Below are 14056 nucleotides of genomic sequence, written 5' to 3' on the forward strand. Positions count from 1 at the left end.
GAATTCAATGAGCTGCATTCAACTAACTAAACTAGAGCATGTGAACAAGTTTGCAAACATCTGACTAATAATAGGGGAGGTGGTAGCTCAGGGGTTAAGATGTTGGGCTTCTGATCAGGTGGTCATGTGTTCAAATCCCAGCACCACCAAGCTGCCACTTATGGACCCTTGAGCAAAATCCTTAACCTTTAACTCTTGATAAGAGTGTCTGCCAAATGCCATAAATGAAAATGTAAATGTAATGACACCCGCTAACTAAACTGCATCTGATATATGAGGTGGTATCAAAAAGTTTACAAGAAAATACTTTATTTATCTACACGCTGTCACCTTCAAAATAGTCCCCTTGCACTGCAGTACATCGCTCCCAGACCTTTGAGCTGGATCTTCATCTTCAGGAAGGAGTCTGCAGTAGCCGCGCGTGTGAGGGGAGCTCGCTGACAAAGTGCACACATAGTCAGAATAGCAGACGTGGTAACGCACCAGTTGCACAGCTCCCGATGTACACAGGATGATATTTTTTGGCAAACTGATTTATGAAGTTCGGTGCTCCCTGTGGCTGTGCGTGCAGCCTTGTGATGCCATGCGTTGGCTTGTTACAAAACTAGACTTGACACTTTTTGATACCACCTCGTACAATATTAAAAATGAACATGGAAATCTGTTTTGTTGCTAAATTGTACAATATAGGTTAATAGGATGCACACTTTTGGAATACTGAAAAAGCCCCATTTGTGAGTATTGGAGTACGGGAAATCACCTTGTATATCTCCAGCACAATGGTCCTAACAAACTCTGGGTCTGCGTCAGTGCGTTTGGGTTGAGCCATGTGAGCAAACGCTGTCAGCAAACAAATTCCATCTGAACTATTTATCTCTGACAGCCAGGCCTCAAACTTCTCCTGGTGAATTTGTTCTAAACAGATAAGCACACAGACATTAATCCAAACACACCCACAACAAAACAAATTACAAGTTAAACTTTTTGAATCATTATTTTTATTTTATTTTTTTATATTAATCTTTTTTTTTAATGGAATAAAAGGCAACCAATTCAAACACTGTCCAAATAGATTCATAAAATCCAACACTGATTGGTTAGTTAGCCATGTATAAATGAATTGTGCTAGAAACGTTTGGTTTGTAAAGCTCTGTCACCTTTAAGGCTCTGGATGCAGCTTTCTACACTCAAACTGCAGCCCAGCCTGTCCAAACCATCCATCTCAGCACACTGCATGATGTAGAAAATCTTCCATAGCATTGAGCTGGACAGAGTTCCATACGGCATCTCTGACATGAAGAGCCAGATGCCAAGTCTGAGATGTATATATAGTGGTGAAAGAGACAAAGGATGATTAGTGTTCTAATGGAAGAATTCAGAACATTGACAAATACAGCTGGTTCAAAACAAAATACATTTAGAGGATAAGAATGAAAAAAATGGTCATAGAGCTATAATCATTGAGAAATCTATAACCACAATTCCAAAAAAAGTTGCGACACTGTGAAATGTAAATAAAAACAGAATGCAATGATTTTCAAATCATATTTAATTCACAATAGAACATAGAAAAGTGAGGAAACAGGAAATTTTAAAGAAAGAATAAGATCATTTTAAATTGATGGCTGCAACACAAATTTGGGACAGGGCCACGTTTACCATGAGTAGCATCACATTTTCTGTCCGTACACATCTGGGTACCGAAGAGACCAGTTGCTGATGTTTTGGAAGAGAAATGATGTCCCATATGTGTTTGATAAAGAATACGAACTGCTCAGCAGTTCTGGGTGTTCTTTGTTGTATTTTTCGTTTCATGTTGTGCCAAATGTTTTCAAATGGTGAAAGGTCTAAACAGCAGGCAGGCCAGTTCAGCATCTAGACTCTTCTACTACAAAGTCATGCTATTGTTTTTAATTACATTTTACACAGTGTCTTAACTTTTTTCGATATGGGTTTGTAGTAATTGATTAAACCGTTAAAAAAAAAAAAAAGTACAACAAGGATGATTGTTTTCTATGAGAATTCAGGCTACACTGGCTGCCCTAGGTGTGTATAGGTTCAACTCTCACATAACATAATATCACTGTGTTAAACTGTAAAACATTTCAAGTATTGTTTCAAGTAGATTGTTAGGCTAGCTTTAGTAACATATTCCTGAAATCATAATGCCTACATTTTTATAAATTCTTAAACAGTAACATATTTATTTAACACAAGACAGGGGTCATTTGCATGTATAAAGCAATCTCACCTTTTAGCCTTAAGGACATGCAAGACTGCACGTAGAAAGAGATGGTCAAACTCCACCTGCAGTTTTTCCATGGAGAATGACTGCTCCTGCATGGTGGTTCTGCTCACACCAGTTAAGCTGACGTACTGCGCCCAGTGATCGCTCACATAGCACAGAGTCATTCTAGCAACGCAAGACAGGACAGAATGTACAGGACTCTTCAGCTGGATATATTAGACAAATTAGAATAGCAAAAAATGAATAAACTGGTAAAATAAAAACAATAAGCTAACCTGATAATGTGACCAATTCTCTTCACAAATTGTCTGTAACATGCTCGGTTGTAGGTCTGCAAGCCAACAGCTAGGAGCTCGACAAGCGAAGAGCCGAAAGCAAATATCTTCATCATTTTCTGACTTGTAGTGGCTTGGGGTTGGTAATTGCCTGCAGAATCCATACATGGATCATTTATTTATGTGCACTTTAAAGAACATTAGGAACTTGGTATAAATTGAACGCCACAGGATTGCAGGTGTCATCTTTTTTAATCGGGGCTTGTTGAATTTATTTAAGTGAATGCAGCTGGAATTTTTTACTTAAAATCCAACACATTAAATGAAGATGATAATTGCAAATAATTGATGTGAGTGCAGGTTGGTGACAATAGCTGACCTTTTGAGGACATCCCGAGTAAGTGTTTAAAAAGTTCATCAAATGGAAACTGAGAAAGAAGAGCAATGAGGTCGTCTTCTGATAACAGCAGCCAGCTTGTCTCTGGGTCTTCATCCTGAAAGCAGATAAAAAAAAGTCTGTGATAAAATATAGACTTGATAATTATATGGCCGTTAATTGGATGCTTTTTCACAGAGTTTGACACGACATGCACGAGACTGAGAGATTTTTACCTTCATTTTCTGATACAAAACATAAAGAGAAAATATCAAGATGGAAAGATTTATTTGATCCATGTCTTAATATACCTAGAATTATGACTAAACAGGACTAGAAAAAGGAATGTAAAGGAAATGATTAGTGTAATAATACCTTAGTGTCTCCTTAATTGTACATTTGTACGTAACATCCCCTTTTCTGCTCATAGTGTTGGTTACATTTTTCTTTTGTCACGGTTTCAACTGTAATATTTATTTTCTAGATATTTTTCCCCCCAAAATGTAACCATAAAATCTAGAATTTAAATAAGAACAAAGTCTGCACACATCCAAAAGTCTTTGTCTTATAAGTGGGAACTTAAAAAATGTTTGTGTTGTTCTAGTAAAGTAAAAAATTCTAGTAAAATAATTTTTTCCACTACAAAAAATAAAATATGTCCCAATTTAAACATAAATCCTTTCCTAAGAGCACAAAAGAAGAAATACAATTAATTTGGAAGCCAAATAACACTTTGAAGATGTCCTCTTTGTCAAGCTCAATAGACAACTTAAAAATGAATTTTATCATATCTACAGGAAAAACAAACAGTGAAAGGCCATGGCACAAATACCCTCATGCATTTGGAGTAACAGAAACTGAAACTGTTAAATCGTTCAGCACAGTGCACTGAGTGTGTTGCGTAAATGAAGACAGGAAGAAGTGATTTCCTTGTGATTGTCTACGTGACAGGGGCTTATGTGGTTTAGTTTCAGGCAGGCATGTGAATTACAGTGAGAACGGAAAACAAACTCAGCAGAGTGCGTCTGAACAAAATCCAAAGGAGGGAACAGAAATACTATTAAATAGCATTAACGTACTGACCTCTTCTCCACCTTCATCTACAAGGGTCCAGATACTAGTTGGAGGACCTGAATAGCTGTTGTTACTTCTTACATCACAGGGTTTCATATGGCACATCAGATCAGCCCGGTCTCTGAATATCACAGAAATATCAGTGTGTAAAAAAGAGTTTTATAGTATAAACACTACAGCTTTGTTTAATAATCAGAATAATCATCTCAATTCATCAATACTAAATAGTTGATATTCTGGTCTTACTAAACCAGAGTCAATATTTGTTTATGTAATTCAACCCTACTAGCATGCTAAAGTAATCTGTGAAAGATTGAGCTTTGCTCTGTAAAGGCAGAGCCCCTTACTTTACTGGAGACATGAGAATGGCCAATGCCTGCATGAAGTGATAAACTCCAGATGGATTATCCAGCACTTTAATCTAAAGAGAGAAATATAAAAACATTTTATCAGTACATTTCTCCAGGTTCTCTTTCCCCACATTTTAACTGCCATTAAACCGGGTTTCTGAAGGTTTCACCAAGTCCAATGTATGACTTTTCAAGACCTTTTAAAGACCATTAAGAATAAAATTTAAGACCTATATCACAACATCAAACACACACACACACACACACACACACACACATTGCTAGCAACTGGCCTTAACCAAGCGCTAAATTAATGTTTTTTTCAAGCCAAGCACCGCTTCATATATAAACGTCATATAGTTTATCATCAAAGCTGAAAAATAAAATCCGTTTTTCATGTGTGGTAAAATCCAAGAGATTAACGCGAATAACAGGAAACTGATAGGCTGTTTCATGTTGGTCTTATTTGTAGTTGTAATACAGAGAACTATATTTAGACTAGTGAAAAACAAAGAAACAAAAAGAAAACAGTAGGGTGAAAAAGGTAAAAATTCTATGAGCATTAGATGCAGCATTACATGGACATTAGAAAATTAAGACCTCTTTAAAATTATTCAAAACATAGAACAGTGAATTTTAGATTTTAAAGGCCTAAAATGAGTAATTTTTTAAGACCCTGCTGAAACTCTGATAAAGGAATCTGCAATTAGTTTTTTTAATGTTTTTTTTTTTATATATGCAAAAGCTACTTCCTACCTGTAGAAAGGGCACGGCCCATTGCCTGATTCCCGCAGGACAGCACAGCAGATGGTTTAGGATGTACAGATGGTCTCCTGCTGAGCCCACTCGATGAAGAACAGATACCTGCATGAGTGACACACAGAGATGATGAAGTGTGTCTGAGGGGGGAGATTGAGAACTACATTCCTGTATTACTCCAGAGCTGTTCATCTATTAATAGTGATCACTTACAAGCATTAAGCAACTGACCAGATCTAACAGGAGTGATGGTGCATATCCACTAGTGACTACCTCCTGTGCTTTAATCACTGTATTTGTTTAACACTTCTTTAGACTAATAATCATGACACTGACATTATGTTAGTGTTTACAGTGCTGAAAAAGAAGAGGTTTGTGGTGGGGCATCTGTAATCTACCAGCTTTAATCATGGGCCAGATTTGTTTTCTATAAAATATTGTTAAGTGTAGTGTTAAGGCTGGTATATTTTGTCATTAAACATAGTTAAAAAGCACCTCTTTGAACAGAATGAAGTCCAGCCTTTTATTAAGATACAAAAATAAATCAATTTCACTAAAATACCCTAGAAACCAAGTGCAGATTTGTACATTTACATTGCAGCACCATAAAACTCCATGTAATGGCCTGCATAAGCCTTTGTGACCAAGCTATCAATAATGATACAGATAATCATGTGATGACAGAAAAAAACAACATAGGACCAAATGCCATTTTTGGGTACAAAGGAGAAAATGTTACATCATTAGACTGTTTACTCAATTATACGCAATCAAATCAACTCTGTTTCAGTACTCTGTTCTCTTTTTCATCTCGGGCACAGACTGCAAAAATATTTAGAACAGCACCACTACACCACTTCCTTGGAAGAAAGAGGTGCTGGTGGTGTACATACACAGGCTTTTTCCTGTCACTGATGTATCGCTGAATTTTTTTTTGTCACATACAGTGGTGTGAAAAAGTGTTGGTTCATATTTTTTGGCATGTTTGTTACACTTTAATGTTTCAGATCATCAAACTAATTTAAAATATTAGTAAAAGATAAAACAAGTGAACACAACATGCAGTTTTTAAATGAAGGTTTTAATTATTGAGGGGGGAAAAAACAAAATCCAAAACTACATGGCGCTGTGTGAAAAAATGTTTGCCCCTAAACCTAATAACTGGTTGGGCCACTCCTATCAGCAACAACTGCAATCAACAATTGCGATAACTTGCAATGAGTCTGTTACAGCGCTGTGGAGGAATATTAGTTCACTCATCTATGCAGAATTGTTGTAATTCAGCCACATTGGAGAGTTTTCGAGCATGAACCCCCTTTTTATGGTCATGCCACAGCATCTCAACAGGATTCAGGTCAGGACTTTGACTAGGCCACTCCAAAGTCTTCATTTTGTTTTTCTTCAGCCATTTAGAGGTGGACTTGCTGGTGTGTTTTAGTTTATTGTCCTGATGCAGAACCCAAGTTTACTTTAGCTTGAGGTCACGAACAGATGTTTGGACATTCTCCTTCAGGATTCTTTGTTAAACAGCAGAATTCATCGTTCCATTTATCACAGCAAATCTTCCAGGTCCTGAAGCAGCAAAACAGCCCCAGACCATCACACTACCACCATATTTTACTGTTGGTATGATGTTCTATTTCTGAAAGCCAGCGTTACTTTTACACCAGACGTAATGAGAGACACACCTTCCAAAAAGTTAAACTTTTGTCTCGTCAGTCCACAGAGTATTTTTTTTTTTGCTCAGCAGCTGTTTTCATCTTGGAACTCTGCCATGCAGTCCATTTCTGCCCAGTCTCTTTCTTATGGTGGAGTCATGAACACTGACCTTAACTGAGGCAAGTGAGGCATGCAGTTCTTTGGATGTTATTGTAGGGTCTTTTATGACCTCTTGAATGAGTCATCGCGGTGCTCCTGGGGTCATTTTGTTCCATGTTTTTGCTATTTGTGAATAATGTCTCTGGTTCGCTGGAGTCCCGAAGCTTTAGAAATGGCTTTATAACCTTTTTCAGACTGATAGATCTTAATTATTTCCTTTCTGATTTGTTTCTGAATTTCTTTGGATCTCGGCATGATGTCTAGTTTTTGAGGATCTTTTGGTCTACTTCACTTTGCCAGGCAGGTCCTATTTAAGAGATTTCTTGATTGTGAACAGGTGTGGCAGTAATCAGGCCTGGGTGTGGCGAGAAAAATTTATCCAAGGTGTGATAAACCACAGTTTTAATAGGGGGCAAACACTTTTTCACACAGGGCCATGAAGTTTTGGATTTTGTTTTCCCTCAAAAATAAAAACCTTAATTTAAAAACTGCATGTTGTGTTCACTTGTGTTATATTTGACTAATATTTAAATGAGTTTGATGATCTGAAACATTAAAGTGTGACAAACATGCAAAAAAAATAAGAAATCAGGAAGGGGGCAAACACTTTCACACCACTGTATACTACCGTAATTTCCAGGCTATAAAGCGCACCCATATATAAGCCGCTTTGTAATTTTACAAATATTTTTATTTTTAACATAAATAAGCCGCAATGTACTTTACACAGGCTTTAACGAAAGACACGTTACACACGGTGTAACGGGTGAAATATGTTTTCTCTTCTCTTCCTTTAGGAGCATAGCGGTATTTTGGGAATAGCCTGGCACAGCCTACCAAGTAAGACATTGTTCACCGTCTTCCTCCTTCCTTTCACAACTATGTCTCTCGGGAGTTTATCTTTTGGCATCGTCGTGCGTTTAAAAAACTTTTTTCGCCCGATGCCGTGCAGCTCAGAACATAGGTGAGGTGCGTTTTTTCGTTTCCGTTCGGAAATTCCATTGGTCTAATGTTATGTCGCTCAGTTTTTTGGCTTGAAGTTTGTGAAACCAGGAAAAACCCAGGATTCATAAATTAGCCGCTTCGCTGTTTAAGCCGTGGGGTTAAAAACGTGGGGAAAAAAATTGCGGCTTATAGTCCGAAAAATACGGTATATGTCCAAAAGTTTGTGAACACCTCAAGATAGGATTTGTATGTGCTTTTTAAACAGCCCATTTCACATTTAGTGCCTATCGGCTGTTATAATAACCTCCACTCTTCTGGGTAGATGTTTCACCAGATTTTGGATTCTGGTTGTGGAGATTTGTGCTCATTCAGCTACAGGATGAGGAGGAAAACTGAGGTGCAGTCAGCATTTCAATTCACCACCCACATAGTTGAGGTCAGAGCTCTATAACAAGCCACTCAAAATCTTTCACTTCAAACCAGATCTTCGTGGAACTTGTTTTGTGCACAGGAGCATTATCTTGAAAAATGTTCGGATCTCGTAACTCAAAAGAAGAGAAAATGTAATGCTACTGCAAACACAATGTACACAATTGTGTGTCTCTAACTAAACTGTGACGACAGTTTGGGGAAGAAACTCCCAGGGCTAGAAAAGTCAGGAAAAGGAATACTTTTCTCCATAGTGTATATGTGACATATTGTTTTTTATGTCCACGGAATCATAATCCTAATAAAACATATGAATTAATATAGCAATAAAAAACATAAAACGATGTAATGTAGCATGTTTACCAATCTCTGCAACCACAGGTGAATGTCTTCCTGGAACTGAGCATCGTCTAGAACCCGACGAGTAAAGCTGAACAGCACACTGATGCTTTCTTTTAACGGCTTCAGAGAAGAAAGCTGTGACTTTGGACCATCTAGAAAAGACAAGTGGTATATTTCAGTATCAGTATCAATATTTTGCTTAGGCAGCCCAGAAGCTGATAGATTATAATCTATATGTAAGAATTGCCATGCCTGGGCCGATCTTGTGCACAGCCACACTTCTGGTGATGGCGTTGGTGCTGAGCAGGTTGTAGAGGTAAGACTCAACCTGCAGCCGAGACAGGACTGAGGTATAGGAGTGTAGGGCTATGGTCTGGTGTAGAAGATCAGCCTTGGTTTTGAACAGATGCTTCAGTTCAGTTACTACTGCCTCATTCAGGACCACCTGCTGGAAGCGATGATAGCCACACACCTTGGCCTGGTCAGCACACACACCCTGTGGGGTAAATGATCTCGTGTTACAAGCATTCTATACATACATACATGCATACAATAAAACAAGCTCACAATCATAAAAGTGTGAGGTGCAAAAATTTACTCTTGATTTCTGAATGAAACAACAAACTTGAATATACATTTACAATAAATCTACATCAATTCTAATTGAGTGTAACCAGCAACAAGAGAATAACCCAGAACAACAAAGATGACTCCCTACTTTTCGCTGAAATACTTTTCTATTTTAATATATGGCATCCATCTAAGTATGCAAGAAATCTGCTTTCTTTTTATTTCAATTTTTATTTTTAAAGTCATACCTGCCAAATAATTCAGATTTATGCAAAAAAAAAAAAAAAAAAAGCTCATTTTAGGTTTCATTTTTCCATCAAATATACTCCTCTGAACCTTTAAAACGTTTTCAATCATTTTCATTTCAGCACGTTGCTAATACACATTGTAACTAAGGCTCCGAATTATAACGAGGTAAACAAAATGAGCTTTTATTAAGCTAATATAAAGCCAGAAAATTAATATATCAGTGATTAGAAAAACGTATATCCCTTTTAGAATGGGAGATGTTCATTTTGATCCCAGTCCTTTTCACTACTACTATTGCGCTTCTTGCAATAATTAAGAACATCTCGAACCCAAACACACCCAATCCCAAATACCATGATACAAATTCATTTTATCTGGAGGGTATGCAAATTTTAGACACAGCTCTATAGTTTTATTGTTTAACAAACCAACCTTTTATAATAATTCAAGTTTATAGATGGATGATGAGAATATTTATGCCAAAGCATTGTATATTAGTTAATAACAACACCAATAGAAATAGTTACAATTTATTTTTGTACCACAGAGAAACATAACTGACCAAATCATTACTCTAAAAGGAAACACATATTTCAACCTGCAATGTGAGTTGTTCATCTTTGAAGCTCCACAGTCGGTTCTGTGCACTCTTGCAGTCCGAAATGGTCGCCTGCAACTCAGTCTGTGCCTGCACCAGCTGCTTCCGGCATCTCCAGTAATTCAGCAACAGCTCGTGCAGCTCGTGGCCATCCTGATGAACCAAGGCCTGGAACTCTGAAGCATGAAGTTCGACATTTTCCAGCCAGGAACCTGGCTCCCATGTCCTGAGCTGCTCCCTGGTGAAAGGCTGGACCATCTGGCACGTTCTAGGCAGCTCTGGATAAAGCCTTTCCTGGAGTCTCTCCACTTTAGCTAGCTCCAATGGAACTAGGCTGGGAGGTGAAGATTCCTGATCAGCCAAAGAAAGGATGGCTGGAGCTGGACTGATTTGCTCAACTGGGTTTGTGCTTGCAGCTTCAACCACAAAGGGCAAAATAGATGTCTGTGCTAGATCAGTAGTAACAGAGGACATGTCATCCAGGAACTGGGGTTCCACACATGATACAGGGAGTGATGGGTAAAGGGATGAAACATCCAACGGCTCAGGTTTAGCGCTAAGGATTTTTGGCTCACACCATCTCAAGTGAGATGATGCAGAATACTGGCCCAGTTCAGCCGTAGGGTCTTGTGATAAGGGTTTGGAAGCTGTATCCTCAGTGTTAGAGGATGTCTCCACAGCATCAGATCTATCAAACAAAACATCTTTGTTTTGATCCTTCACCTCTTGTTCATTTTGGTCTGCCAAAGGCTGTGTCTTTAGAGTTTCTTGTGCACAAGCGGGCAGCTCAGAGGAAACACAGAGAGGAACATCTGTAAATTCAGACGTAGGTTCAAGGGAAGGAGGGATTCGTAACACAGGTACAGCAGCTTTTCTTGAGCTGTGAGACTGTTTTTTTTCCTATAGTAGTAAAGGAATATGTTAGTTCATTTTATAACCTGGACAATTATACCAAATAATATAACAATAAGAAATTAGATCAGATGAACCCAGTTGACCCAACTGGATAGGGCTGTTTGTTTGTTTGTTTGTTTGTTTTACCTGTGACTTGACAGAAGATTTTGTCTTTGATTTTTTTGGTCTCACAGCTTCAGCCATTTTTACATGACATTAGATCTCCACAGTTCAGTCTGATTACATCTACACATCTCCCTGTGAATCAATAATAAGAATAGGTGATAAACAGCAATTATTTTGTGTACCAAAACAATAATAATTATTATTTATAATGCATTAAACCATCTGATTTTTCACCCGAATTTCTATAATCATATAATTCATTGACAAAAATTCGATCTGTCGCTTATTTCCAGTATTTATTATCCTGTTTAAGGAATAATAAGAATAATATCTACTATATCGTTAGTGCTCAGTTAATTAAAGTTTCACTGCTTTTGATCGCGCTCGAAAATCATTTGAGAATCATCAGAAAATGGAAACACTAACCATAAGTGACACAAGTATATAATGGAGTATATATGCAACAATAAGATCCTCCTTCGGATCTTCTGCTGTCTGTGTTTGTTTTGATCTCGTTGGTTCCGGGAACTCTATCGCAAGCCAGAGGATCACGTGACACTCCACCCTCCGACGGCAGCCGAGCAGAGACAAAAATAAAACGTTATTTTTGTATTTCCTTCCCCCCCAATTTTTTTTTTTTTTTTTTTGAATAAACGCGTATATTCGGCATGAAATGCTGACGTTATAAATATGCATAGCAAAAAAGAACTAAACTGTGACGTCCACAAACCCTTTACGGTGGGCGTGGTTTATATACGTACACTGGAAATTTATTGGCTCTTGTATTTTATGGCGTTACGTGTCACGTGATTCAATTCGCTTTTGTTTCCCAGGAAAAAAAAAAAACCAGCAAAACTGATGCAGTGTTTTTTCCCCCACTTAATGCCCAATTGTATTAATGATATAAAAAAATTACGTGTCTTTAAATAAATAGGAAATGAATATATATTATAAATACCAATAAAGTTTTAATAAAAAACTGTTTCTCTTGTGAGTGTCCCCCCTCCCCCCAATAAGATTTGACCCATTTCGAGCATTGATGAACCTCTTCTTCTTCTTCTTTTTGCTGCTCCCATTAGGGGTCGCCACAGCGGATCATCCATCTCCACACCCCCCCTGTCCTCTACATCTGCCTCTTTCACACCAACTACCTGCATGTCTTCCCTCACCACATCCATGAACCTCGTCCTTTGCCTTCCTCTTTTCCTCCTTTCTGGTGACTCCATCCTCAGCATTCTCCTACCAATATAACTCATGTCCCTCCTCTGCACATATCCAAACCATCTCAATCTCCCCTCCCTCACCTTGTCTCCAAAACGTCCAACATGCGCTGTCCCTCCAATAAACTCATTTCTAATCTTGTCCATCCTCATCACTCCTAACGAAAACCTTAACATCTTCAGCTCTGCTACCTCCAGCTCCACCTCCTGTCTTTTACTCAATGCCGTTGTCTCTAATCCATACAACATCACAGGTCTCACCACAGTCTTTCATTCTTGCAGATACCCTACTATTACAAATCACTCCTGCTATCACTCTTCTCCACCCACTCCACCCTGCCTGCACTCTCTTCTTTACTTCCCTAACACACTCCCCAGTACTTTGCACTGTTGACCCCAGGTACCTGAACTCCTCCACCTTCTCCACCTCTTCTCCCTGCAATCACAATATCATCCGCAAACATCATAGTCCAGGGAGACTCCTGTCTGACCTCGTCCGTCAACCTGTCCATCACCACTGCAAACAGGAAAGGGCTCAGGGCCGATCCTTGATGCAGTCCAACCTTCACCTTGAACCAGTCTGTCATTCCTACTGCACACTTTACTACTGTCACACTGTCCTCATACATGTCCTGCATCACCCTTACATACTTCTCTGACACACCTGACTTCCTCATACAATACCACAACTCCTCTCTCAGCACCCTGTCGTACGCTTTCTCTAAATCCACAAACTCGAGTAATTCCAATACAAAAAGGCATAGAGGCATATTATTTATCGTTTAGTCCACAACACACAGCGCACTGTTTCCCTGCAGACCATTATTACTGACACGCCACCCGCTAAACCCTGTACCATGCTGGACAGGTTTACACAGAAGACGCTGCAGAATGAAAAATGGACAGGAAAACAGTGATTCAGGCCAAAGAAGAGTGTTTGGGATCATTTAAAACGAAAACATGAACACCGTACAGTGCGTTTGCCGTTTTTAATGTAATTAGAAATTTATTTTTATTTATGATTTTTTTTTTTGTATTTATATGTTGGTATTTGCATTTTGATGTAATATGGCAATGAAATGCCCTAAATGGGTTTAGTTTTTACAGATTGCAATTTCAGAAATAAAAATGTTAAAATTTTCTAAAAAGGAAAATCACTTGTTCATTTTAAGAGACCTGCTTTATTTTCTCTTGTATACTTATTAGTATTGCTTTTTAATAAATAAAAAGTACTTCTCATTCGATTAATCGATGAATCGATGGAATAATCTGTAGAATACTCAATTACTAAAATGATCGATAGCTGCGGCCCAAAACTCAACTGAATTTTCCCATTATGGAACAACAGCAGCAAACTTTAAATCTTGCTTCTCTATATTAAAATCAACAACCAGGATATTTTTACCCTTTAGAAAACATTTTCATTCATTTCCATTTACAGCATTTGGCAGACCTTTATTCAACTCAAGACCTTCTGATCATAAGTCAAACAACTACTGAGCAACAATATTGCTAATCCACGCAGACTGCAGCAATGTATTTTTTAATAGATTTTAAATAGATTTTTTTTTTTTTTAAGATGTTCAGTCAGAAACTCATCAGAACTTTTATTCTGATGCCTTCTGAACCCTGACATGCTTTACACCTTTATTAGTTTTAGGTTATCAATGAGTGACAAAATTCCTAAAATGTTAAATACATAAAGTATGAACACGTGCATGAAAGCAATCTAAACTATCTAATACAAAAATCCATGATGGGTGATATTTGGTCAAATGAAGAT

The 14056-nt window shown here is 38.0% G+C and overlaps 1 protein-coding gene across 1 annotated transcript in view; it reads right to left on the reverse strand.

Moving 5' to 3' along the window:
- The window catches only part of epg5 (ectopic P-granules autophagy protein 5 homolog (C. elegans)), a 30126-nt gene extending 18469 nt beyond the window's left edge, over positions 1–11657 (reverse strand). Inside the window, exons 1-13 of the mRNA XM_046841770.1 lie at positions 11480–11657; positions 11075–11185; positions 10034–10933; positions 8869–9112; positions 8638–8768; positions 5080–5187; positions 4321–4394; positions 3983–4094; positions 2903–3017; positions 2524–2674; positions 2252–2413; positions 1158–1315; positions 761–915 (exon numbers count right to left, since the gene is read on the reverse strand). Of these exons, the coding sequence (XP_046697726.1) occupies positions 761–915; positions 1158–1315; positions 2252–2413; positions 2524–2674; positions 2903–3017; positions 3983–4094; positions 4321–4394; positions 5080–5187; positions 8638–8768; positions 8869–9112; positions 10034–10933; positions 11075–11131 (2367 nt within the window). The 5' untranslated portion in view covers positions 11132–11185; positions 11480–11657. The remainder of the gene's footprint in view (positions 1–760; positions 916–1157; positions 1316–2251; positions 2414–2523; positions 2675–2902; positions 3018–3982; positions 4095–4320; positions 4395–5079; positions 5188–8637; positions 8769–8868; positions 9113–10033; positions 10934–11074; positions 11186–11479) is intronic.
- Positions 11658–14056: the final 2399 nt, after the last annotated feature.

Source organism: Silurus meridionalis, chromosome 27 (assembly GCF_014805685.1).
Source record: "Silurus meridionalis isolate SWU-2019-XX chromosome 27, ASM1480568v1, whole genome shotgun sequence".
Lineage (NCBI taxonomy): Eukaryota > Metazoa > Chordata > Actinopteri > Siluriformes > Siluridae > Silurus > Silurus meridionalis.